We start from the raw sequence: 26,605 nt of genomic DNA, 5'->3' as shown, positions 1-26,605 counted from the left end.
TGAGGGGCGGTGCCGCTCCTGAGGGGAGGCGGAGGCGCCTCCATGTTGGGGGCAAGATGAGGGGCGGTGCCGCTGAGGGGAGGCGGTGGAGGAGCCGCCAGGATGAGGGGAGCCTGAGGGGCGGTGCCGCTGAGGGGAGGCGGTGGAGGAACCGCCAAGGTGAGGGGAGCCAGAGGGGCGGTACCGCCGAGGAGAGGCGGTGGAGGAGCCGCCAGGATGAAGGGAGCCTGAGGGGCGGTGCCGATGAAGGGAGGCGGTGACGATGCGGCGGCGGCGCCGATGAGGGAATGCGGGGGTGCGGCCATGGTGGGGGGAGGCTGAGGGGCGGTGCCGATGCTGAGGGGAGGTGATGGAGGAGCCGCCGTGGTGAGGGGAGGCTGGGGGGCGGCTATGTTGGGGGTGGGATGAGGGCCGCCTCCGCTGAGGGGACGCGGTGAGGAGGCGGCGGCGGCGCTGAGGGGAGGTGGGCGGCCGGCCATGTTGGAGGGAAGTTGAGCGGCGGCCCCTCTTAGGGGCAGAGGGGCGGCTGCCTCTGCGCCCCCTGGAGAGCTTGGGATGGCGGGGAGCTCTTCGTCGGGTGGCGTCCATGACCCGCTGGCGTTGATGGGATGGGGCCGGGAGCGAGGCAGGAGCGGGGCGCACCCCGGCCCGTGGGGCGCGTTGGGCTGTCCTCGCTGTCTGGACGCGCTGGAGCCGCCGCTGAGCGCGGCCTCCTGCCCGCGACCGCCGCGTGCGCTTTGCTCCAGTTACCGTCAGTGAAATAAATGAGAGGGACTCCTCGGCTTCCCACTTCCCGCCGGTAAACAGCCAGCTTTGCTGCCTTTTGGGAGTGCTGAGGCCTTGGCACAGGGTGCCCAGAGCAGCTGTGGCTGCCCTTGGATCCCTGGCAGTGCCCAAGGCCAGGCTGGACTTTGGGGTTTGGAGCAGCCTGGGACAGTGGAAGGTGTCCCTGCCCATGGCAGGGGTGGCATTGGATGGGCTTTGAAGTCCCTTCCCACCCAAACTATTCCATGATTCTCTTGTGGTTCATTCAGGCCAGGTGAAATGCAGAAAATAAAAGTTATTACTTTACATTTGTCGTGCCTGTTGTTGAAATGTGGAACGGTTCAGTCCCAATACCACAGATGGAACAAACCCCAACAGCACCAACTCAGATTTCAGCTCCTGGTTAAAGAATTCAGATGGTAACATTGTAAAACCTTAATAAAAAATATAAACACTTAATTTTAAAATCCCCTATAAAAGCTATTCGCAAGGCATTGTTTATTTATAGGCATATATAAGGCACTATTATAATAAAATATCAAAGTGGTTAAATATTGTAGAGCTTGGCTAGTGTTTGCAGCCTAATTAAGTGCTTGTTTTGGTACAGCTCAGCATAATAATTGTAAATATGTATCGAAATATAAAGTATTTACGTGTATTAACGTATATAATGAGCATTAGAATAATTTATCGCTATAAGTAGTCACCTGCAGTGGTTATTTCAGTCACTTCTGACACAACTGCCCCTCTCTTACCCGATCACCTCTTCTACTTCTTCACGGGTTTTCCATATCTAGTGCCAGCACTGACTGGAGCACTGACTCACCAGGGTAAAGATCACAGCGTAGGGAACACCCGCGGTTCCCTGCGGACAGCGGGTTTAAACTTCCCGGCGCTTCCAGCTCGTTCTGTCTGGCCTCGGGCACCGGCACCGGCGGAGTGCTTTGCGCGGCGCACCCGGAAGTGGCGGAGCGCTTTGGGCTGCGCACCAGGAAGTGGCGGGAGGTTCGGGTCGAACATCGTGATGGCGGCGGCACCGCTGCGCGTGTGAGTGGGACGGGACGGGACACGGGATGGGGCAGGGGCTGCTGAGGTTGCGGTGGCGCCGGGGCCGGGCCGTGCTTTGTCCGCCGCTCTTACCGCGCGGTGTCCCACAGGCTGGCGTGTGGCGACGTGGAGGGACGGCTGGAGGCGATCTTCGGGCGAGTCCGCGCCATCCAGGCCAAGAGCGGCCGCTTCGACGTAAGGCTTGTGGGGCTTTTGGGGAAGGTGGTGCCGCTCCCGAGGCGTTCCCATTGCCGTCCCCAGGCGGCCGGGGGGAGCCAGCCCGGGGTGGGGTTCCTGTGCGGGAGATGTGCCGGCGGTGCTCGGGTGGGTGTTGCTGTCCCGTCCCTCCGCGGCAGCGGCCTTGCTCTTTCTGCTCGGTGTGAGAAGGGGTTTGCAGCGCCTCAGCCCTCCCTGTCCAGCACCAAGTGGTTGAGGGGAGCCGTGATCTATGCACAGAAGGTAGGAGAGCAGCTGGCTGTCCTTTCAAACTCATTGATGTTGCGTTTAACACAGATAAACACAGAGGAATCGCTTCACTTCAGCAAACCAAATGGTGTTGAAGTGGTGCAAGCAAAGCCTTTGTGTGTGTTCTGTCCGTGGTGAAATGGCAACTCTCCCGTTATCCGGTGTTTTCAGATGCTTCTGTGCGTGGGGAATTTCTTCAGCTCCACTTCCGAGGCAGAATGGGCCGAGTACCGCACAGGGGCCAAGAAAGGTGAGGAAGGAGGGGTGGTGGCACCCGGGAGCTGGCACTGCTTCACAGCCCACCCTGGAATTCAGGAGCCATGGCCGGGCACTGTGGTGTTAAAGCAGTTATCCTCCAGCTGGGAAACCCACCCAGGAGGGAAAGATGGGTTTGTTTGGAGCACACAAGGAAGGAAGGGCCATGTGGGTGGAGCAGAGGTTGTTCACCACCTGCAGCTGTGGGAATGCCAGGCTGGGGACTCACTCTGCAGGAAGTGTTTTTGTTCTGTGCTCGTTGCTCCCAAAGTGTGGAGGAGGCTCTGGCTGGATGGGGTTTCCTGCTGTGATTCCTGGGCAGTGTGGGCTGGGGCTGGTGCATTGCAATTAAAGCTCACTGAGTGCTCGAGGTTTTCTCCCTCAGCTCCAATCCCGACCTTCGTGCTTGGTGCTAACAACCAGGACACCCTGAGCTATTTCCCGGACGTCAGCGGCTGTGAGTTAGCTGAGAACATCACCTACCTGGGTAAGGCTGCAGGGCATTTGGAGTCACAGAGCTGCTTTTGCCTCCTGGGGCTTTCATCAACATTCTCTCATCTTCCCACTGTACCATTTTCCTTTCTCTGGGAGTTTTAAGTGGCATTTTTTATCCTGTGGTTCAAACTGGAGTTGAACTTTATGTCAGTACAGCCTGTGTAAAATGTGGAAGAAAACCCTGCTTTTTGATTTGTTCTGTTTTTCATTTCTCTGATACTGAACTTTCTAACCAGGAGGATTAGTGGTTGTAAGAGCCTGTTCTTTGAGGGAATCTTATTCCCAGAGCATGCCTGTCTCTGTAGGAAAAGGTTTGAGTATGGTTTTGCTGTGTGGCTGTGCTGGAGTAGCAGAAGTAACAAGCAAAGTGTAGCAAAGCTAAAAAGAAAAACTGGTTTCTTTCCAGAATTGCCACCAGGCCAAAAATATAACAAAGTAGAGGCACTTTGCTCTTTTTGCTGAGACTTCACGTTGCTATGGATGGGTTTTTGGGGAGTGAGGTGGCAGGGAGGAGGGGGGAAGGCTGGGGCTTATCCGAAGGGCAAAGTCCGGTTTGAGCTGTGGCACCCAGCGACGCCATTGCTCTGGGCACAGCAAACGAGCTGCCCGTGAGGCTGGCTGCAGTGGTGGTGAGTCAGGAGTGCTGCTGGCCCGTCGCAGGGGTTCCCTGCAGTTCGGGGCTGAGTCAGGAGTGCTGCTGGCCTGTCTCAGGGGTTCCCTGCAGTTCAGGGCTGAGTCAGGAGTGCTGCTGGCCCATCCCAGGGGGTTCCCTGCAGTTCAGGGCTGAGTCAGGAGTGCTGCTGGCCCATCCCAGGGGGTTCCCTGCAGCTCGGGGCTGAGTCAGGAGTGCTGCTGGCCCGTCCCAGGGGTTCCCTGCAGCTGGGGCTGAGTCAGGAGTGCTGCTGGCCCATCCCAGGGGGTTCCCTGCAGCTCAGGGCTGAGTCAGGAGTGCTGCTGGCCCGTCCCAGGGGTTCCCTGCAGCTCAGGGCTGTGTGTGTGTGTGTGTCCTGCAGGGCGCAGGGGCGTGTTCAGCGGCTGCTCGGGGCTGCAGATCGCCTACCTGAGCGGCACCGAGGCGCAGCAGCAGCCCGCACCCGCACACAGCTTCAGCGCCAAGGACGTGGCCGAGCTGAAAACGTCTCTGCTGGCAGCCCCCAACTTCAGGGGTGTGGATATCCTGCTGACATCCCCCTGGCCCAGGGACGTGGGCACTTTCGCCAACAGCGCCGTGAGTGTTCTGTTCCCGGGGAGTTCTCTAAGGGTTGCCTTTCTGCTGCCTCTGGCAGTTCACCCTTGCCCAGTGCTTGAGAAGGCTGGGAGTAAAAACAGGGAGAGCAGATGTTCTGGTTCTTCAGAGAGGAAGGACTGAAGGGAGGGGGATTTGTGAGGCTTCAGGGCATTTTATCTGTCCCTGCCACTTTTTAAGTGTTTTGGTAGTTATTTCCTTAAGTATCCTTAAATCAGGTTCTTCCTCAGTCTGGATTTTGAGGGTGTTGTTTCATTTGTGTCCAGTTTTGTTGTGTTAATGTTCCTCAGAAGTGATTTCCAGATGATTTGAAAACTGTCTGGACAGCAGGGCCACACATGTGGCAAAAGAACATTTTTTGCTTCCTCTCAGTTTTTTCCAACACCCAAAAAGAGATACAGTCCTCAGTTTAAATGCATGAGGAACCTTCCCTCACAGCATAATAACCAGCCCCGCTGCCCTTGGGGGTTGTAGAGAAACAAATTGTTGGGATATCCTGGCTTAGAAAGAAAACTCAGACCTCAGAAGTTCCCATGGGCATCCTCTGTAGTTGTTTAATATGTTGTTCTGTGTTTGACTTCCCTTGGCATTAATTATGTGGGAATGTACACACTCGGGTGTACAGAGAAGTACATTAAACCTTTCTTTCCCCTCTCTTTGAGAGGTTTAAATAAAGCTTGGCTTGTGTTTTGTAGGGGGAAATAGATACCAAGAAGTGTGGCTCCAAGTTAGTATCAGATCTAGCTGCAAGTCTCAAACCAAGGTACCATTTTGCTGCCCTGGAGAAGGCCTATTACGAAAGACTTCCTTACAGGTTTGTAAAATCATGTCAAATCTCGTTTCTTTTCAAGCAGGGGTTCAGTTTTTAAGGAATACAGGAGGATTGATGTGCTGTCTGAGTATCTTCATGGCAGACAGGGGTTCTCCCACTGTCCTTTCAATACTTGATGTGCCACTACAGCCAGGTTTTGCTTCCTTGCAGGAATCACGTGGTGCTACAGGAGACCCCACAGCACGTGACCAGGTTTATTGCACTTGCTGATGTTGGCAATACAAGCAAGAAAAAGGTACTGACACCCTTGAATCTTTCTTCTTTTCTCGAGAACAATAATAGGGCAGTGAGACAAGTTAGAGGACAACATCAGGCACTTAAAAGCTTGGCTGAAGTGGAGGTGTCTGTCCCACTTGAGTATTAGGTATCATTTGGCTGTTTTGTCAGAAGGATAAGGGCTGCACATTGTGTTCTGAGGCACAAACCACTGAATATAACGAACTTCTGCCATGAGGTTTTTAACTTGTTTCTCATCTCCCCTTAAGAAAGTTAGGGAATACTGGTTGGTAGTTAAGGATGCACAGATCCAGGTCTAATAACAAAACAGGCCAGAAAGAAGGCCGGGAAACAGGCAGGGATGAAGGATGCACACCATAAACTCCTGAGTGGGGCACTGGCACAGGGGGTGTGTTTGTGCCATGCCCTGCCTTGTCACAAACACTGATATGCTGGGCGGTGTGGGGCTGTTCTGGGGTGTGTTGGTTTGTAAGTGGCCTCCTCAGAGGTGCAGCCGTGGCAGGAGCTGTCTGCCCTGAGCCCCTGTGCTTGTTGCAGTACCTCTACGCCTTCAGCATCGTGCCCATGAGCTCCATGGACCCCGCAGAGCTGGTGAAGCAGCCTCAGGACGTCACCGAAAATCCCTACCGGAGGCTGAGGAAGGAGGCTCCCAAGAGCAAAGCGTCGCTCTCTGCAGAGGTACCGCCCTGTGCTCCTCCTCCTGTGCATTCCTGGTTCACTCCCTGTGCTCACAGCACTGCTTGGCTTTCCCTTTGGGACATCCCCAGCCAAAACTCTGCCGTGGAGACAGGCTGGGAGAGCTGAGGGTGTTCAGTCTGGGGAAGAGAAGGCTCCAGGGAGACCCTATTGTGGCCTTTCACCTCCTAAAGGTGCTTAAATGCTCTTTCCTCTTCAGCATTAAAGCCTTCTAATGGCATTTGGCATAACTCAGTCAAATATTTTCAACCTCTGGTGAGTCTGTGACAGGTTAACATCTCTAAGAAATAATGCCGTTCTTTTGGCACCTACTGGCAAATGAAAAGAGTTGAATAATCCATAAAATCAGGCAATTCTGAATATTCAGCATAAGGCTGAATAGGAGAGCATAGTGGTTTGGGGTAACTCTCCCAGAATTTTCCCTGATGAAGCAGGCAAAGTCTGCTGCATTAGGAGAACAGGTCATTCTGTTCTGAGATATTCAGAAGGCATTTCTTCCTGGAAAGGGTGCTCAGGCCTTGGCAGGGGCTGCCCAGGGAGGGTTGGAGTGCCCATGGCTGGAGGTGTCCAAGGAAGGGCTGGAGGTGGCACTGAGTGCCCTGGGCTGGGGACAGGGTGAGCATCGGGAACACCTTCGGCTTTATGGGCTGGGAGGGATTTTCCAGTCTCAGAAATTCTGTGATATTGATGCTTTTCAAAAGTGGTTCACAGCTCTTCAGGAAAAATCAAATTCTTGTATATCCTGTCACTTTCCGTGATGCATTTCTAACTGAACATCCTGTTCACTTTTCATCTCCTAAACAGGAAGAACCAGCTTGTCAGTTTTTCTTTGACTTGAACAAGCATCAGGGAAAGAAACGTCCCTCAGATGGGAAAGAGAGAGGGGACTCCCAACCTAAGCAAGCCAAGAAACCCCGTAAGTGTGAGGATGTTTTTTTCCTGAGCTCTTCTCTCACGGCATTGAATGGACCACGTCACTCCAAGTTGTTCCTCAAGCTGTTGAGCTGTAGGTGTCAGCTGGCCAGAGAGCTCTGTCACTGCCAGCTGCTGAGGGGATGCAGGAGGATGAAGGGTCCCTTGTTTCCAAGGGAAGATAGGCTTCAGCAGGTGAAAGAAGTGTCAAGAGCAGAGTTTCAAAGCTCTTGGGTCCCTGGTGGTTGTGGTTGGGCTGATGGCATTTACCCTCTGGACCAGACATGGCACTTCCAAAAAGCTCGGAGCAGGTATCTCAGTTTGGTGTGAATCCAGGTGTTTTGGGTGTCATGGGTAGGCCAGAACTGACTGTGTTTGACAGCATCTGCCCTTGTCTTTACCTGTGCAGTAATTTTACCTCATTTTGATTTGTTTGCTTAAATGTGCTGGTGTTTTCTTATTAGTGAGCTGCACCTACTAATTTCTGGAGCTACTAAACTGCTAAATTCCAGGAGAATGGCAGTCAGCAGGGTATGACTGCCACCACCTCCTCTCTTGGTGGAATTTCCCTGGCCAGAGCTGTGTCCTTCTGATGCCTTCAGCTCTTCATAAATTGAGAGGGGTGGCTGGAAAATACCAGGTTGTCTGTGTTCTGACAAATATCCCTTCCGCTAATGCTTGTTTTCTCTCCCAACAAAGCTCAGCCCACAGGGCCCTGCTGGTTCTGCCTGGCCAGCCCAGAGGTGGAGAAGCACTTGGTTGTCAGTATTGGCACACACGTAAGTACCTGCAGCATGGGCTTTGCTAGGTCAGAATCACACATGGCAAAATAAAATACCAACCTCCAGTTTTAAATTTAAAACAAACAAACTTTATTTGCACCTGGTTCTTGGGTTTGCTTTCAGTTCTTTTCATCTCCTCTACAAAAACATGAACTTTTAGAAAGCGAAGCGTGGCCCAGTTTTGTTCCACAGCAGAGCTGGATTCCAGTGCCAGAACACTTTTTGCTGTGCCAGCCCTCTGTTACCATCTGGTAAAACTTTTCCAGCTGGAACCTGCTTTGGCAGAGAGCCAGATCCCTCTGGGATGGCTGGTTACAGTTTTGTTCTGTAGAGATGAAAAAATGTCTCCAAGATGTACTTCAAGATGTACTCTGAAGCTCAGTGCATCATTCTTTTATGCACTTTGCTTAAAGTTCCTGCTCCTGTATAGCATAATCTCCTTACAGGGACAGGTTTGTCCACAGGCTTAGTTTAAATTTTTAAGTGGATTTTTGTGTCAGAATAAGGAATTCCTGCCTCAGTGGTGAAGTTCACTTAGCAGCTTCCCTGCAGATAAGGCATTCTCTGGCATTCAGAAGATACTGCTTTGTCCTTTGGCAGTCCCTTTGTCTCTTTCTCATTCCTCTAGTGATTAATAAATTCATATAAAAATAAATGCAAATAAAATGGCTAACAAATAATCCCTAATAAGCAACATAGAAGACTCTTAGAAGACTCCCCAGTTCCTGAGGCTGGGGGCTACTCAATGAGTAGTCAGAGAGTGAATTCCTACAGCACAGTGAGTAACTGGTGTGTGTTGTTTCACTCTAGTGCTACCTTGCCCTGGCCAAAGGGGGTTTGTCCCCTGACCACGTGCTGATTTTGCCAATTGGGCACTATCAGTCAGTGGTGGACCTGTCTTCAGAGGTGCTGGAAGAAGTGACCAAGTACAAGGCTGCCCTAAAGGAATTTTTCAGAAGCAAGGGGAAGAGATACGTGCTATTTGAAAGAAACTATAGGAGTCAGCATCTGCAGCTACAGGTATGGTTTGGATGTTGGCCTGGGAAAACATAAACTTGCACTGAATATAAACTCCAAATTAATTGAAGGAGTCATTTCAGGGTTTATTGTGGTGGTTGCTGTGTGTGGCAGGTCTGTAAGTGGATCAGAGCTGTATCAGAACTACCACAGAAATGAGAAAGGAGAGGGCTGTGCTGAGAACTTTCAAGCTTTGAGTTTTCAGCTCTCTGTCCAGCTCCTACAGGAAAAAAAAGTCTCATAAGTTTAAGCCTGTAGAGATGGGTGCTCACCTGTCTCGTGTGATGAGGCTGAGCTTACTGAGGAGCCCATGAGCTCCAATGATGGACTGATAGCTCTCTGCAAATGGATTGTCTCCTCTTCTTTTATGGAAATGTCCTCCCTCTCCAGGTGATCCCTGTCCCTCTGGACCTCTGCACTTCTGAAGACATCAAGGAGGCCTTTATTTCTCAAGCCCAGGAACAGCAGATTGAACTGTTAGAAATCCCAGAGCACTCGGATATCGCGCAAGTACGGGGCCAGATTTCACCTCCTCGCTCCCCCTGTCCTGCCTGAGCTGCTGTTTCCCTCTGAGGTCACTCTGTGGGCTGGGGTTAAGAGATTGGAGGCAGAACCTCATGGATGTGGTCTGGGGCTGTGCCAGAGGTGTTCTGCTCTGGGAGAAGTTCCCATGAACAACAGATGATTTCTCAGCTGAGAAATGTGAGCGTGGCCTTGTCCTCCAAAAATGTGCTGTACTAGATGAGGTTAGGAATGACCAGAGCTGCCTGTTCTCATTTAGTCACTCACGGCAGAATTAAACCACAGAGGTGATCCTAGCAGGAAGTGACCCACTGCCCCTTCTTCCCATGGAAGGGATTGTTTGAGGTCAGGCACTCACCTCAGGCAGTTTGTGAGGTTGTTTTTCCAAGTTTTCCCCCAGGAGAGAGGACAGCTGGGTCCCCAGCCCCTGAACTGGCTGGGAGGAGGGTCTGCCTATCTCCTGGCTCATCTCAGAGCCAGTGTCTCTTTCCACCTTTCTTTACAGAAGGGGTGGTTAGACACTGGAAGGGGCTGCCCAGGGAGGTGGCAGAGTCACCGCCCAGGAGGTGTTCAGGGTACAGACAGGATGTGGCACTTAGAGCCATGGTCTCATTAAGGAGGTGGTGACATGCTGGACTTGATGGTCTTGGAGGCGTTTTCCAGCCGAACTCACTCTGTGTTTCTGTGATTCCCCGTGCACAGGTGGCCCAGCCGGGGACGCCGTACTTCTACGTGGAGCTGGACACGGGGGAGAAGCTGTTCCACCGCATCCGCGGCCGCTTCCCGCTGCAGTTCGGCAGGTGCGTGCCGGCCCCGCCCCGTGACGCCGCGGTGACGTTAACGTGACGTCGGTGTGACGTTGTGTGACGTTGGTGCGGCGCTGTTGTTGCAGGGAGGTGCTGGCCAGCGAGGCGCTGCTGGCGCAGCCGCAGCGCGCGGACTGGCGGCAGTGCGCCGCCCAGCGGCCCGAGGAGGAGGCGCAGGCCCGCGCCTTCCGCCGCGAGTTCGAGCCCTTCGACTTCTCCCTCCGGGACTGAGGCGGCGCTGCCGGCGGCGGCCCCGGGCGGGCGCGGGCGGCGCCGGGCGGTGACGCGGCAATAAAGGCGGGGTGCCGGAGCGAGCGGCTGAGCCATGGAGCGGGGCGGGCCCCCCGCGCCCGCCGCCGGCGAGCGGGCCCCGGCTGGGGTTGCGCTACGCGGGCACCCGGCCGGCGGCTGCGGGCCCTGGGAGATGCGCGACCGCCTGGGCACCGGCGGCTTCGGCAACGTGTGCCTGTACCAGCACCAGGTGGGGCCGGGCCGGGCGGCGGGGAGGGCACGGCCGGGCCGCGGCGGCTGACGGCGCTGTGTCCCGCAGGACTCGGGCGACCGCGTGGCCATCAAGTCGTGCCGGCTGGAGCTCAGCGTCAAGAACAAGGACCGCTGGTGTCACGAGATCGACATCATGAAGAAGTGAGTGCGGGCGGGCCGGCTCGGCTCGGCTCGGCACGGCACCGGACACACAGGGAGAGGGGACAGCCGGGGCTCAGCTCCTGCATAGAGCGGGGAAAGGGACAGCCGGGGGTCCGCCCCTGCCCTGGACTGGCCAAGGAGAGGGGGCAGCCGAGGAGATGGGTCTGTGTTGTTGTGGGGCCAGCTGGTGTCTGCTGCTGAACCAGCTTGGGAGTGGGGACAGCCGGGGGTCACCCCCTGGACCTCTTGTCACCTGGTATGCCTGTGCTGGTTTTATCTCTCATCCCAATGTCCCCATTGCTCATGCCTTGGCTTGGGAGCTGGTGCCCCCCAAGCCCCCTGCCCTCTTGTGCTGCCTGGGCTGTTCACTCATCCGAAATTCCTCCAGACTCACACCACCCTGTGGATTGAGTTTTGATGTTGTGACTTGGGAACACCCACATGTTCCCTTACCTTGCGGGACCTTTGTTTTTGATTTAGCAACCAGGGGATCTTGGAATTGCTTTTTTTTCCTGTTACTCTGCCGAATGTAAATAAATTCTCCTTTCACTTCCTCATGAGAAAGTCCATACTCTGTGCTGCCCACCCTGCCTCTCCAGCTGGTGAAACAGGGCTGGGCAGCTTTGGTCTCGTGGATGTGGGGGCTGCCTCTGGGTGTTGGAGTCTCACAGAACTGCTCCCCAGAGAGAGGGAGATCCTGGAGCAGAAAGGCCTCTGTCCCACTGGTGGCAGCAGGGATGCTCTGAGTTGTCCTCCCGAAGGCCTGTGGTGCCCCTGCTGTTCAGGGCTTTCCTGAGCTCCTGCTGTCGCTTTGTTACCTTCCCCTGCTCACTGTCTGCCGTGACATGGGGGGAAGCCACTTGCAGGGAACATGAATTTGCTAGTCAAGGCTTGGTGCTGTCTGGCTTGGTTGCTGAAAACAATCACTGAGTCACAAGTTGCTCTTACATTGGCATCCAGAGGCTTTGGAAGCTGTAGAGAGAAATAATTTGCCTTCGTTTCCTTCTGGATATGTCATTTATTCCCAAGAGCAGCATGTATTAGAGACAGTCAGGAAGCAGCTGTTTGGATTTAGCTGCAGAGGTTAATATTTCCCTCTGAATGTGGCTTTCACCTGCCTTGTGCAGTTACACAGATGTTCATGGATTCTTGTGAAATGCTTGGGCCAGGGGGAGTCACACACACACACACAGAGTGACTTTGCAAGGACTGTCCCAGGACGCTCAGAACTTGACTCTGGATCCTCATCATCAAAGTCCTGTACCTGGGCTTTGAGACATTGTTTCTGCTTGGCACTGGTTTGTGTATTCCCAAGGTATGGATTTTATATATTTGTGTACTGGTAGGTACCAGCTGATGAATGAGCAAGGATATGTGTGGGAAATGGATTTGTAGAGAATTCTCAAAGCCTGACAGAAGGTTCACGTAGCCTTGTGCATCTGTGTGCAAACTTTGAGATAAGAAATGCTGACTTAGAAATGCCGTGGGATAGGACAGGCATTGTTGAGAAAGAAATGGAACTAGAAACAAATTTCAAAGGATGGCCTTGCAAATAAAGACTAGACACTCTGGAGAAATAGAACTATGAAAGGTGCATTGTAGTGTGACTCATGAGGGGTAATTTTAGATGACTGGCTTTAAGGTACTAACAAGCATTGTGTGGCAAAAGCTGATAGGCCAAGAAATGCTTTTAATGTGTTGTAATTAGGAAATAACTTCTGATTGTGATGGTGTGAGTTATAACATCAGTACTGTCTCACCCTTCACATGAGACTGAAAATGGAATCAAAGTTTTTGAAACACCTCTCAGTTGCCCCACTCTGGGTCAGAAAAGGGGATAATCCAACAAAATTGGTGCCCCTATGTGAGACGGATAACTCGGTGTCGGGAAGCACCGAAGTAATTTTTTATAAAGTGTAGTGTAAAGTGTCATTGATAAAAACACAATCCCTGTGGGGAACAGAAGCTGTCCCTGGGACGTAAAACGTGGTTGTGCTGCAATCTGTTGTCTCATTCTCCCAAGAAGGGAGTCAGTTTCTCACCCAGCTCTCCGTGTGCTTAGGCTGAACCATCCCAACGTGGTGCGAGCATGCGAGGTTCCCGAGGAGATGAACTTCCTGGTGAACGACGTTCCTCTGCTGGCCATGGAGTACTGCTCGGGGGGTGACCTCCGCAAGGTACCGCCTGCTTTGCTGCAATAAAAACCAAATAGCACCAGCCCAAACCCAGAAATCAGGGCATGTTAGTGCTGCTCCTGGAACCAGGTCTGCTCTGGGCCGCTTCTCTTTGTGCGTGCAGTTGTGAGAAAGTAAATGTAGAGTGGGGAAGAGTCTTGTGTGGGAAGTGAGGCTTGTGTTTTTGAAACCAGAGGGCAACCCAAGGGCAGATACTCTTTCATTCTGGCAGAGTGTGTCCTTCCATGGAGCTGCTTTAGCATTAAAGCAGCTGCTGACACCCAGCACGTTTGGCTCTGCTGCTGTGTCTCCATCTGTTCAGAGTCTGACTGGTTTGGATCATGTGTATCCAGTGTTATGTTGCTCTCAGCACAGGGAATAAACCTGTTAGTGCTGGACTGGGGCCTCCAGGGATTCTGAACCCTTGCTATTCCTGCTGAACTAGGAACTGCCATTCTGCACTCTGGGAAACACCCAAAAATAAAGGAGCTTTTCAGTAGTTCCCTAGGCAGTGGCTTTGTCACGTGCTAGAGTCTGTGCTCCCTTTCCATTCCAGCTGGATTCAGGAAGCAGCAATTTCTATAGGGGTGAAGCAGCAAGTCCCTGTCAGGATCTGCTCAGAAATCACCTCATCTATGTGATCAGGAAACTCGTTTCTCTGTAGTTTTTTTTACTGGTGAACAGCCCTGGGGAACATGAGCAGCTGGTGAATGCAGTAACCTCACCTCATTATATGGTTTTGAGTCGTTCAAAACAGTCCAAGAGACACTTCTAAGTAGCAGTAAAAGAAGGGGCATATATGAAAAAGTGTTTGAGGGTTGCAGACACAGGCATCTGGCCATGTTCTCAGAGACATCTGGCTGTTGTATTATTGCAGTAAAAGTTTGGAGACTCCCTGAAGGTAGATTAGAGACCCTGGCTGAGAAATCAGCTCTACTTGCAATTCAGTGTTTGGTCACTTCATTTCTGATGAATCCTTAGGGGTTGTGTAGATGCTGAAACAATTTAGGAAGTAACAAGCTTCATTCCATCTGATGTTCTGTACTGCTTTGTTCCTTAAAGGAAAAAAACCCAATCTTTTTGATTTCTGATTTTGTTGTTTAGATCTTTCTCTTGTTTGGCATCATTTGTGTTTCACTTCATTATTAATTTCTCCTTGTGAATCCATCATGAGGGCTGAAGCACCTCAGTCATCTCTAAAAGTGAGAAATTGCTGAAGCTGCTTTTATTGACAGCTCCTTAGGATGGTGCTGAGGGGGAGCTTCACTTGCCTGCAGCCCTGTGTCTCCTACCCCTTTGCTTTTTGAATTTTCATTTTGTTTGAGTTGTTTTCTTCTTGGCCATGATTTTATTGCACAAACTGAACTGCCCCATTCAGCTGGAGTGATCCTTGGGCTGTTCTGTTTGATGCATAGTTTCAACAGGGGATGAAAAATGTTGAGTTTTGCTGTTAACTATTGCAAGTGTGGTCTGAACATCTTTTGCTTTTTTGCAGTTGCTAAACAAACCAGAAAACTGCTGTGGGCTGAAGGAAAGTCAAATCCTCTCTCTGCTTAGTGACATTGGTATGTAGTTAAGGCTTTCTTTTTGTTTGGTTTTCTGTTTGATTTTGTTTGGGTTTTTTTTAAGTGTAGTGGCATTTTCCTTTTTCAGCTGACCGTGAAACAGGAACTGAAATGAACAGGGTATTAAAAAAAAACCAGGCCCATTGGAAAGTACCTGATTTTTTGGACACCATGGGAAGGAAGAGCTGTCTAATAAAGGGCAGTGCCTGGGTTTCTCTAGGAACAAGGTTTTCCAGGAAAGCTCCTTGTTTTCTTAGTTCTCTTACAGATAACCCATCACTGCTTGTAGGAAGAGCTAGTTTTGGCATGAGAAAGTATTTTAGAGTACTGGCCTGGACTTCTGTCCTTTCAGTGCTCAAGAGGGCTTCCAGCTGAATTCCTGAAATAAAGAGCAACTCTACTTGCTCTCTATTGGTTCCCCTTCCAGAATGTTCGAGGTTTTTTTTTTTTAAATTACAAGTTGAGTGTCTTTGGCATGCTTTGCAAAGATGTGAAAATGCAGTGGAGAAGACACACAGGTTTGGAAGATGTTAAATCGAGAAGTGAGTGCTGGTAAATCGTGGAAGGCTGGGAACTTGCCCCCCCCAGTATTAGGTTTTTATCAGATGTATGTTTCATTAATGTGAATTTTATTTTCTGGTAAATCAAGCATCTGTCTTTCAGGATCTGGTATCCAATATTTGCATGAGAACAGAATTATACACAGAGATTTAAAGCCTGAAAATATTGTCCTTCAGGATGAAGGTGGGAAGGTAAGTCAGGTGTTCAGTGTGTTTCCACTGTCATTTCTGGAAATTGTCACATTGAACTGGACTGAAAACTCTGCTGTGCATTTACTAAAAGCTTTAACAATGTTGCTGAAGCTTTGCCCTGGACTTTTTCCAGAGTTTCCATTCTGGCTTTCCTCTTGAGAGTATTCTGTTGCTGTCACTGAGCAGATTTTGGGCTGTTTGGTGTTTTTTTTCCTCAGCATTTGCTCTTCTGATGAACTGTTTAAACTGTTTACAGATTGTTCACAAAATAATAGACCTGGGATATGCAAAGGATCTGGATCAAGGAAGTTTATGCACTTCATTTGTTGGAACATTGCAGTATCTGGTAAGATGTTTTTTAGTGTCACCAGCACTGGGCAGGGCAGCTGTGGCTTGGCATTGCCAAGGGCTGAAACCTCCAAAAATGGAGATCCTGGGGACCTGTCCCAAGGGTGTCCCCTCTCAGGGAGCCACACCTGGACACAGCTTTGTCTCTTCAGAAATGCAAGGAAATACCACAGTCAAAGTCTTCTTATGATTGTTTTTAGGCCCCAGAACTCTTTGAGAACAAATCCTACTCAGTTACTGTTGACTACTGGAGCTTTGGGACAATGGTGTTTGAATGCATTGCAGGATTCAGACCTTTCTTACATAATCTACAGCCATTTGCCTGGTAAGACACTTATTCTTGAAGAGGGGCTTGGAAGTGCTGATACTTAAAACTGTGCTGGAAGAGTTTAACCTGCCTGTGGAGGTTTCTGCTTGTCCTGCTGTGCCTGGAGTGTATGTTTGCTTGGTTTTTAAAAGGGTGGTTCTGAAACAGAAGAAAGTAGGGAACTTGGGTTTCTGTTAGAACAAGAGAAGAAGAAAATCTTTCCAGAGGCAGAGTTATTTGGAAGGGCTCCTCTCTTCCACGTGGGGATGTTCTGGGTGGATTGGAAATGGCATCTTTGTCCTAAAAGATGAGTTTGTTTTCTAAAGCTGCTGGACACTGGCACTTTTTTGCTCTCTTTGTTTGCTCCCTTACAAAACTAACACTCCTCAGTGTATACACAAAGGATTTTATTTTCCAGGCATGAAAAAATCAAGAAGAAGGACCCAAAGCACATCTTTGCCTCTGAAGAGATGAACGGGGAGGTTCGCTTCAGCACCCACCTGCCACAGCCCCACAGCCTCTGCAGGTATGTGTGTCCTCATCACAGGGACAGCTCTGGTCTTCTAAACTGAGGGCTCTTCCTCCTTTATCCCAAGCACTGAGAGCTCCTCCTCCTTTCTCCAGAGTGTTCCAAGCTCCTGGCAAGCTGCTGTTTGCTGTTAAGGGATGGCCTGTAGCCAGTGGCTCTTTTTTGGGTGCTTTGGGCTCTCTGGTGCCCGTTGCCCACAAAGATGGTCAGAGCCTGTTGAATAGAGCACACAGGGAGAGGCCCAGGAAGCTGGGCTGGGTGAAGGCCTCCCCTTTCTTACAGCCCTTCTGCTTCAGTTTGATTGTAGAACCCATGGAGAACTGGCTGCAGCTGATGCTGAATTGGGATCCACAGCAGAGGGGTGGAGGTTCAGATCCTGAGACCAATCGTCCGAGGTGTTTCCTAATAATGGATCACATACTGAACCTGAAGGTGAGTGGGGGCTGTTAGTGGCCTTGAAGGCCTTCTGAAAGCACCCCAGAGGACAGAGAGTGTGTTCAGTGGAGCAAAGCTGTAATCCTGCCATCATCCAGCTTCCAGGGTCAGGAGGAATTGTTTGTCTTGGTATCAGGAAAGGAGTGCATATACAGCCTGCCTAGTACACACTGGAAGACAAAACATCTCCTGCAATATTAATCTCTAGCTTTACATTTGGAGTAGAAGGATGAGGTGTATTACTGTTTGTTATCTTGGAATGGGCTTGCCAGGATCAAATAAAGGTTTAATATTTGCTAGTAACAATTTTCCTGGACTTCACTGTTGATGCTGTTACCTCCGGGTGTATTCATGTACTGTAGCAGTAATGCCTGTAATAGAACAGAGGTGACATTCCTGATTTTTCCTCTTCAGATAAATACTTGAGCTTTAGTGGAGTCAGACTAGCCAAGGCAAGCCTGTGTAGAAACAGAAGGATAATTTTTTTCTCTGTTTTTTTGATGTAATTAAACTGCAGCAGGGCTTGTGAAGAATATTAGTGTGTTGGATTGTCATTTTCTGTGACATTAAGAGTTACACGCCCAGGTTTTGAGTTTTTTATGTGGGCCTTTACCCCTGAATTGATTATTGTGATTATTAAAACCAAATGATGCCCTCGTTCTGCTGTGTGTTCTGTCCCAGGCCTGTGTGTGTCTTTGTCTTTGTCTTTGATACCCAAGGATTTGTAATCTGCTTGTCCTCTTTTTACAGATAGTACACATCCTAAACATGACCTCTGCCAAGATTGTGTCCTTCCTTTTGCATCCTGAGGAGAGCCTTCATTCCCTTCAGAATCGCATTGAGTTTGAAACTGGAATAAGCACTGGCAATCAGGAGCTGCTGTTGGAAACAGGGATTTGCCTGGACCCTCGCAAACCTGCTTCCCAGTGTGTTATTGATGGCGTGGTAAGAAGGATTCTCTTCATGTCTTTCATGTTCTCTGAGAATTTAAAATCTCTGGGAAGATAAATTGCCTTAATCTTCTCCTCAGGAGACAGTTTGCTCTGTAAATGTAGTAATTCTAAAGATCTTTTATTGGATAATGTAAGCTGGTTTCTGTAGTTGTACTCTGCCTAAATATTTAATTAATTCCTAGCAAAGAAGGATCTATCAAAATAAGTTTTTAAGGCACTTGGTCGTGCCCCCAACAATTAGTTCATGATGTCCTGGGTTAGTAGGAGCTGCCTGGGGTTTCTCTTGCTGATATTCTCTTCTCTCTTCTCCCCAGAGAGGCTGGGACAGCTACATGGTCTATTTGTTTGATAAAAGCAAAACTGTCTATGATGGCCCCTTTGCTTCTCGGAGTCTGTCTGACTGTGTCAACTACATTGGTGAGTGTGCTGGAGAAGTGCTGTTCTCATGCAAAATGAAAGGAAATCTGCTTTATAAAACCCTGTGTGCTGTCCTGAAAGGCTCTGTCTGATTCAAAGAGAAACATTTAAGAACCTGAAGCAGGCCTAACACCTTGTCCTCATGACAGAGCCCTGGCATCACCAGTTTGTGCATTTAGGCTGCGTTTGGAAGCTGCTTCTCTGCATGCTGCTTCCCCTGCTTGTCTCCTGAGGTGACAGCACAACCTAATGGACCTCCATGAAGGTTTATTTATCATAAATCTGTATCTGTATGAATGACCCTGTGTACCTCTATGAAAGAAAAACAGTGTCAGGGGACAGGAGATGTCTGCTGGGATACTGCATGTAAAGAAAATGCCTTGTCACATGCAGTTACTGTTCAGTAAATTATTTTTCTTTGGCCTCTCTCCACTGGTTTTCCTTATGTTTTAGTGTCTCTTAGGTTTTTTTCTGTGTTCTGGGTTATTTTATCCTGGTGAATCTCATTGCATGGCACCATTGTGCTGGATCTCTTGGAACAAAGGCTTTTTATTGATATAAATATATATTTATTATATATATATTATATATATATTTATTGATACCCCAGGGTGCTGACAGTTCCCATTTCTGTCAGGGAACACGCTCACAGCTTTTCCCTTTAAACATCTACATCAGGAAATCTGAGAGGAAACCTACGAAAGGTTTAAAGACATTTTCACATGAAACAGATCAAGACAGTGTCAGTATCAATGGATTAAATGGAACAACTAAATTTGCTACCTTGGGCTTCAGAGTTTTTTGGCCAAAACCCCCCAGGAGGTTTTACCTGCTCAGTCACAGGTTGTGAGCTGTGACATGAAAAGCTCATACTTGCTTCAGCAGCCTCACCTAGAAATTGAGCAGAAGTTACCTGGCTTCCTATGCCCCTGAAGCAGGAGTTGGGAATGTTGTCCTTTGGCAGAGTTGTCACTGCACTGTGTTTCTCCTGTGTCCAGTCCAGGACAGCAAAATCCAGCTGCCCATCCCTCAGCTGCGCAAGGTGTGGGCAGAGGCGGTTCACTACGTCATTGGGCTGAAGGAGGATTACAGCAGGCTTTTCCAGGGACAGAGGGCTGCCATGTGAGTTGTCACCCATTCAGAGGGATCAGGGCTATGCCAGCACGGGGTCTGTTTGATTGGAATGGTGCACCTCGGGGAGTTTTGGTTCCCCAGAATTTTACAGCCCTCTGCTGTTCTGTGCCTTCGTGTTATAAAACGTGTTTGGGCTGGGAGCTTATTCCACTCCAGGAATTGTGCTGGGTAATGCCTGACATTGATAATAACCAAAAAACACTTGAATATATCCAGAGTGTCACAGCATGGCTGAGGTTGATGGGGACCTCTGGAAGCCCTCCAGCCCAATCCATGCTCAAAAAGGACCACATCCAGACAGCTCTCAAATACCTTCAGGGAGGGAGATCCCACAACACCTCTGGGCACCTTGTGCTAGTGCTCAGTCACCCTTAGAGTAACAGAATTCCCTCTTTTTTGAGTCCAGCTGGGCTTCCCAGCTAATGTGTGCTCTCCTTGTTCCATCTGTTAGGCTCAGCCTCCTTCGGTATAACGCCAACCTGATCAAAATGAAGAACAACATGGTGTCAGCATCCCAGCAGCTGAAAGCAAAGCTGGAATTCTTCCACCAGAGCATTCGCCTCGACCTGGAGAGATACAGTGACCAGATGGCTTATGGCATATGTAGGTATTGGGAATACTTGTCTGGCTGTCTCCTGTGAAGAAGTTCAGCATCTTTATGGGTGTGTTTTAGCTAGGGGAGGTGCAGGAGAAGACTTTGGCAGGACAGAATGTTTTTGGAGACCTTCAGTGACAGTGAGACAGGTGGTCAGCTGTTCTCCACTGAGAACAGAAAACAGGAGCATTAATAGTACTGGTGATGTAAATATTTGCTGTTTATTCATTCAGAGTCTGATTCATTTGGAGTTGTGGCTGGGCACCAAGTGAGGGGCAGAGCTGCTGCACTTGCTGACAGTGCTGTGCTTGTTATCAGGAGAAACCATTTGTCAGGATGAGAGATGGGCTGAAAAAGCACCAGCTACAGTTTCATGTCCCAGAAACAAACAGTGTTTGGGAGAGAATAGCAAGATCTACACATAGTTTGAATATATATGGCTAAAAAATGCAACCTGAGTCAAAAGTGATGACTGGGCTGAAAGATGATGATGGAAAATGGAAAGACACTGTGAACTGGGTTTGGACAGTCTGTGTTCCATCAAAAGTGGCAGGTGTTGAGCTTAGTGGTGGAGTTGGAAGACTCAGAGTTGTTTTAGGCCAGTGATTGCAAGCAGTGAAATCCTACCAAAGGCTTTGTGTGTGAGTTAAGGCTGAGCACAGAGCTGCAGCTTTGCTGTCTCTGATCTCTGGGTCATGACTCCTGCTGGGAGATCCAGCATCACTTTGTTTGTATTCAAATTACACCAATATAGGTAAAGTCCAGGTCTTGCTTTATTTTTGTGTCTTAATGTCTTCTTTATAAATCAACAACTCATTTTTCTTAAGCTTCAGAGAAGATGCTCAAAGCCTGGAAGGAAATGGAAGAGAAAGCCTCTCAGTGTGCACAGGTAGGGGATGTTAAAGGAGCTGCATTATCTCTGTGTGAAGGAGACTATGGCAGGAATTGAACGTGTCATATGTGCCACTGCTGTGCCCCCTCAGTGTTTCATACCCTGCCTGCTGTGGGAATGGGAATATCATTGCAGGTGCATTGAAAAAGACACAAACTCCTGTCACCACGCTGTTTGAATGGATTTGGACAAAAACAACAAAAGTCACCAGACTCAGTTCTCTAAAAAGAAAAGTGGAATGCAGAGACACATTACTTGTTGCCCAAAAGAAATGGTGTTGCTGTGGGTCAGGAGTCTTTGCTGCACACAGAAATTCCCATTGCTGAAGCTGAAAATCAATCACTTGCTATGCAGCAATTTCAAAATTGCAGGACTTCACTGAGGAGTACAGCCATAAATCACTGGCATGCAAGTCACTGCAAGTAAAGATGCAAATTAGTTTTAAATAAGAGTAATATCTTTTTTATTATCTAAAGAATGGATAAAAAAGGTGGTTGCTTCTATCAGAATAGTTCAAGGCTGTTTCTGGCTTTTTCCAGACAACCTCACCCAATATTTACTTGGCAGACCATAAGAATTATGTTCTGTTATTCCACCTGTCCTGCCCCTTTATCAGGAATGGAAAATGTTTCACTCTATACACAGGGACGTCTCAGTCTGTCTAGGAGGCAATGCAGAGACAAGGAGAGATGATTTATGAAGAAACTGATTTTTCTTAGCCAGTGTTGGTGATCAGAGATTTGGTTGTAGGTGATACCATGCACTGAGAACAAAACCCCTTAATTATTGTAGCAGCTTTGTGTCAAAGAGCTTTTTGTCGGCTAAACTCCCCAATCAGCCCATTACCCAAACAAGTGTTCTGGGGGTCTTTATCTCCTTGTTTGCCTTCCTTCAGTCTGACCTGTGCCCACCTTTCACCTCAGGCTGAAGATATTGGCTACCTGGATGAGCAGATCATGGCTCTGCACACGGAAATCGTGGAGCTGCAGAAGAGTCCGTATGCACGGCGCCAAGGAGAGGTCATGGAGAGCCTGTAAGTGCTGTGCGTCTCATTTTTGCTGCATGTCATTGGAGTTTGTGCATTTCAGTGTCTGAGGGGTGTTTTTTGCCCTCTGTTGCTGGTTCCCTCGGTGATTTTGAAATGCAAACCACAAGCAGAGTAGTGTACAGTTGATTTGAGATGATTTTGCTTGTGAAAGGAAAGATCCCATCACTTGTGGGACACTCCCCTGTCACTCAACTAGGAAACCTCATCCTACAAGAGCCCAGGAATAAGATAATTCTTGGTCTCAACTGGGATTTCCTTTTGTGTTGGAGAGGAGTGATTTTCTAACTGTTGAGTGAGAAAACTACGTGATCCTTGTAAAACCCTCTTAAATACCTTCAGTATTTTCAAATTCAGGGTAAATATGTCATGGGTACTTGAATATTTGGAAAGTTGGTGGGGTTTTTTTTAACTATTAAAATATGAAGGAGCTAAATGGTATTTCTGATCTTGAGAAGACATAGGAAGCAGTTATTGGGCTGCTGCTGAGAGCACAAGTGGCAGTTCTAGAAGACAGGGATTGAGCAACCATTAAATCTGTTAATAAGAGCTCTTCAACACAACACTGACTGTTCAGGGAGGAAATGTGCCCGCCCCTGGTGTGTTCTCCTGCCTCCTTCTTTGCTTTTCATCCTGAGCAGGTGCAGCAGAACTGGTGCACAGGGGAGAAAGTGGTGCAAAGGAGAAGCCACTGCAGCAGCAGCTCAAACTAATCAGGATCATGCCTCCTTAAACATTATTTTTAATCAATTCCACCACTGCAGACCAGGGGCTGGGCTGGAAAACTGCTGTTTGTTTCTGACAGGCTGGGATTTAGAACAGGGAAGATTTTGTTCAAGGCTGGAAGTTTTCAGTTTGGCTGCTTTTGAAATACTTGAAAGAAGTAATGTTTATTTAATGGGAAGAAGAGAAGCACACTTGTCTTGCTTGTGATGTCTCTTTCCATTTACAGAATATCACTAAAATTCAGGCAAAAAATGCGGAACAGAAACAAAAATTTCTGAGGCAGTTGTGCAGTTTCCAAAATGAAATTAGATAATTAAGGATACAGGGGAAAAAAACACAGCTGAGCCATGTGAAGATTTGAAACGGAAAATAAGCTTCACTTGGTGTGGTTTTCTGAGAAGAAATTGCATAATTGGAGAAAAAGAGAGAGAGCTTTTGGGAAAGTGTTGGATTCTATCACAGAAAGAGCATCCCTGTGCTCCAAAGGGATGTACCAGCTGTAGGAGAAGGTCCAGTGCCTGAGCTCAGAAAGGCATCCCTTCACTGCAGTGCTTTTTTTCCTGAGTCACCTGGCTGCTGACACCTGCCTGAATCATATTCTTCTTTTTAAAGGGAACAAAGAGCCATAGACCTCTACAAGCAATTAAAAACACGACCTCCAGGTATGGAAGAAGATGATTTAAAGACTGTTTCACACTTTTACCCCATGATTAATTGTTCTGAACTGAAACCCAGAAAATACTGGCAGGATTTACTGACATGGTGCTTGCTGGCCCTTGCAGATCATGCCTACAGTGACAGCACAGACATGGTGAAGATCATTGTGCAGACAGTGCAGAGCCAGGACCGAGTCCTCAAGGAGCTCTTTGGCCACCTCAGGTACTTCATGCAGAGAAAAAACCCAAACAAATCCAGCTTGAGCATTTGGAGCTTTGTAGTAGGAAAAGGATAGGGAAAACCGTGGAAGTCAGAGCCCAAAAAACTCCATCCACATTTCTCATAGCATTAATTCTGCTCCTCCGTGTCTGTGTTGAGTTTCCACTTAATTCTTAAAAACATGACCATTAGCATCCAAGAGTTCACTTTAAAATGAGGCAAATTCTGCCAGCTGGAAGTTGGAATTCAAATCTTCAGGGGAAAAAAAGCAGTAGTGTCACAGAGCTGAGAAGATACCACAGTGATTTGTACATTAACTTTTCAAATATTTTAAATCCCAAGGTGGGGCTTTTGATTTTGCCAGAATGTGCTGGGAAGTGACTTCATGTTTGGTTTTTATTCTAGCAAGCTCTTGGGCTGCAAGCAGAAGATCATTGACCTGCTCCCTGAGATCGAAGTGGCTCTAAATAACATCAAGGAAGCTGACAACTCAGTGATGCAGATGCAGGGAAAAAGACAAAGGGAGATCTGGCATTTGCTGAAAATTGCTTGTGTGAGTAGCTGTTGGGCTGTTTGTTTGCACTTCCTTCTAGTACATGAGCCAGGAGACAGCAAACTCAGCAGAAACCAACTCACTCCATGGTTGGTTTGTTTTGTTTTTTTTTTCTGTAGAAAAGGGCAGTCTGAGATGGTAAAAGCAGAAGCTAAATAGGTACTTTCCCGGTTAGTTCAAAGTGTTTCAAACTCTGCTTCTTTTTAATTAATTACAGTGCCTGAAGCCATCTCCTGGTTCCCACATCTGTGTCTGTGCTACCAACAGTGCTCATGTGCAATCCCAAATCTTGCCTATGTAGCATTTAAGCCTAAATTCTTCCGAATTCCTTTTTTGCAGACTCAGAGCTCCTCTCGGTCGCTGGTCAGCTCCAGCCTGGAAGGGACAGCCTCCCCTCAAGCAGCCACGTGGCCCCTCCAGAGCTCCTCAGGGCACGCAGCTCCTCACCCTCTGTCCTCGCTGGCAGCTCCTGAAGATGGGTATGAGCTGCTGGGGGAGGAGCCACTGCAGGCAGCTCAGCCTGCCTGGTTCACTAGCTCAGGGGCTTTACCCTTCCCTGACAAGTTTCAGGAGTTGGTGTGTCACTAATGCTCTAAAAAATCAGAGATTTCCCTGATTTGGTTGAACTCTTTATTCAGAAACCTCTGCTCTATTTCTGAGCCAGTTCCACGTGCTGCATGCACTGCTAAAGGACTGTGCCATCCATTTATTGCATGTCATGCTGCTCTTCCTTGGGCCTGGATCTTGTTCCTAAGGCTCCTCTCCCTCAGTCCATGCTGAGTTGTCTTGGTGCCTTGGGAAGGCTGACCTGGAGCAGACACTGGTCAGAACTAATGGATAAAGCAGGTATTTATTGAAAGGCCTCTAGGATACACCTTGGGCAGGACAGGGCTTGACCAGGGCTACTGTCAAGGTGGACTAAGAATGGTCACACAATGTCTGACTGGTCATGAGGTCTCACATTTTTATAAGTTTTGGTCCATTTGCATATTGGGGTTTAATTGTCCAATTACAGCTCCAGGTTGTGAGGTCCCATCCTTCTCATTCCTCCCTTCAGCCCACCCTTGTTTGTGCTTTTGGCACTGAATGTTGTCCTTGGTCCTCAGCAGGAAAAGGATTTGTTTTGTGTCCCTGCTCTGTGAGGAGAGCTGGGTGACACCGAATGTGAGCTCAGAACTGCACCCCTGGGCAGCACAGAGTCTGAGAAACATGAAAGATAAAACTTAAAGCATCAGTCTGGAGCTGAGGGGGTTTTGCTCTTTGCTTCATTAACAGTTTTACTTCCAGAATGTTCTGTCAGTGTGAAGCCATTCCCCTTTGTCTTGCCACCTCCAGGCAGGATTTTATGTCACCTACCACTGCACAAACTACAGATCACCTTTTTTGGGGGTTGTTTGGTTTTGGTTTGGTGGTTTGGTTTTTTTTCCTCCCCCCAGTGCAGCACCTTTTGATGGCAGTGTTACTTTTGGTGCTTGAAATCCATCACCTTAGGGCTTTTTTCTTCCTGCAGGGAAAATTTTGCTGACGTGATCCAGGAGAATGTGAATTACCTTGAGCTCTTCAGCAGCATTCTGCAGGAGGTGAGGCAGGAGCAGAACTGTATGATGGTAAGTGCTGGTGCATCTGCCAGGACCTGGCTTTCAGGGGACACCCCAGGGTGCCCTGGAGACATGGAGAACTCCTTAAATAGCAAAAAGGTACCAGGCTGCTCCAAGCCCCATCCAGCCTGGCCTTGGACACTTCAGGGATTCAGGGACAGCCACAGTTCTCTGGGCAGGCTGTGCCAGTGTGCATGGATAAATGTGTCTTCCCAAAATCCCATCTCCCCTGCCCCTGTGGCATTGGGAAGCCATTCCCCCTTGTGCTGGTGCTCCAGGCCCATGGAAATGGTCTCTTTCCATCTTTCCTGCAGCCCCTTCAGGCTCTGGGAGGGCACAGTGAGGTCACTCTGAAGCTTCTCCAGGCTGAACAATCCCAATTCTCTCAGCCTTTCTTCAGGCACTCATCCTTTGGCCACCAGTTTGGAAAAATCCCATGATTTCCCAAACTAGATAGGGCTCCCAGGGCTCAGTGAGCCCAGCTGCTGAGCTGTGCTGCACTGTTACCTCCTGGGAACATCCTTTCCAAGGGCAATGAATGATTTTTCATCAAATAAGACAGACTTACAGTAGCCAGAGCCTGTGCTCAGTTGGTTTTTTGCTACTCTCTGCAGAGTTTGGACTGGAGCTGGCTGAAGTAGCCCCAGGAGCTGAGGTGCTGCATCACCCAAGTGCCTTCTGCGTGCTGAGCAGCGCAGGCTCGGTTGCTTTCCTGGTGGGCCAGAGCGCTGTTCTGTTCTGTTCTGTTGGCATCGCCGTGTCACTGTCCCCTCAGGGAGCAGCCTGCGCCCAGCCTGCGGAGCCTCCTCAGGGCAGGGGGTGCAGGCAGGGCCCGCCGCTGCCGTGTGCCCCATGAATGTATAGCGCGTGTATATACAATAAACTCTGTGGTGAGACACACACACACACACACACAGTGTGAGGCCTGCTCTCTGCTGCGCCGCCATCGCCGGCACGCCGTTGCCTGGCAACCGGGGGCGGTGT

General features: G+C 49.1%; 2 protein-coding genes across 4 annotated transcripts; both read left to right on the top strand.

The window, feature by feature from the left end:
• The first annotated feature begins 38 nt into the window (after nt 1-38).
• CWF19L1 (CWF19 like cell cycle control factor 1) lies at nt 39-11,279 on the top strand. 3 transcript variants are annotated; one of them, XM_063406183.1, is made up of 15 exons: nt 63-159; nt 1,563-1,812; nt 1,923-2,007; nt 2,449-2,527; nt 2,918-3,019; nt 4,041-4,255; nt 4,969-5,087; nt 5,256-5,340; nt 5,880-6,020; nt 6,843-6,954; nt 7,650-7,729; nt 8,543-8,752; nt 9,140-9,259; nt 9,974-10,071; nt 10,164-11,279. In XM_063406183.1, exons 2-15 carry the CDS (start codon nt 1,790-1,792, stop codon nt 10,306-10,308), a joined length of 1,614 nt encoding a protein of 537 aa, XP_063262253.1. In that variant the 5' UTR covers nt 63-159; nt 1,563-1,789; the 3' UTR covers nt 10,309-11,279. The 3 variants fall into 3 exon arrangements, with proteins under 3 accessions (XP_063262255.1, XP_063262253.1, XP_063262254.1); XM_063406185.1 differs by lacking the exon at nt 1,563-1,812 and having other exon boundaries at nt 39-159; XM_063406184.1 differs by lacking the exons at nt 63-159; nt 1,563-1,812 and adding an exon at nt 318-366.
• On the top strand, nt 10,403-26,531 carry CHUK (component of inhibitor of nuclear factor kappa B kinase complex). The gene is made up of 21 exons (XM_063406182.1): nt 10,403-10,558; nt 10,628-10,722; nt 12,785-12,899; nt 14,392-14,461; nt 15,125-15,213; nt 15,470-15,559; nt 15,762-15,886; nt 16,287-16,394; nt 16,694-16,829; nt 17,583-17,777; nt 18,100-18,202; nt 19,201-19,324; nt 19,788-19,939; nt 20,759-20,820; nt 21,747-21,856; nt 23,207-23,256; nt 23,377-23,473; nt 23,876-24,023; nt 24,363-24,502; nt 25,534-25,630; nt 26,236-26,531. Exons 1-21 carry the CDS (start codon nt 10,403-10,405, stop codon nt 26,260-26,262), a joined length of 2,289 nt encoding a protein of 762 aa, XP_063262252.1. The 3' UTR covers nt 26,263-26,531.
• Nucleotides 26,532-26,605: the final 74 nt, after the last annotated feature.

The sequence above is a fragment of the Prinia subflava genome, chromosome 9 (genome assembly GCF_021018805.1).
Source record: "Prinia subflava isolate CZ2003 ecotype Zambia chromosome 9, Cam_Psub_1.2, whole genome shotgun sequence".
NCBI classification, from domain to species: Eukaryota; Metazoa; Chordata; class Aves; order Passeriformes; family Cisticolidae; genus Prinia; species Prinia subflava.
This window is presented reverse-complemented; position numbering and strand designations above follow the sequence as displayed.

Bases quoted from the DNA above. Each gene is read 5' to 3' on its own strand.
- CHUK (XM_063406182.1), top strand. From the start codon at position 10,403: ATGGAGCGGGGCGGGCCCCCCGCGCCCGCCGCCGGCGAGCGGGCCCCG. The intron at 15,214-15,469 runs GTAAGTCAGGTG...AACTGTTTACAG, and splicing joins TTCAGGATGAAGGTGGGAAG to ATTGTTCACAAAATAATAGA. The intron at 16,830-17,582 runs GTGAGTGGGGGC...CTCTTTTTACAG, and splicing joins ATCACATACTGAACCTGAAG to ATAGTACACATCCTAAACAT.
- CWF19L1 (XM_063406183.1), top strand. From the start codon at position 1,790: ATGGCGGCGGCACCGCTGCGCGT. The intron at 1,813-1,922 runs GTGAGTGGGACG...GGTGTCCCACAG, and splicing joins GCGGCGGCACCGCTGCGCGT to GCTGGCGTGTGGCGACGTGG. The intron at 2,528-2,917 runs GTGAGGAAGGAG...TTTCTCCCTCAG, and splicing joins CCGCACAGGGGCCAAGAAAG to CTCCAATCCCGACCTTCGTG.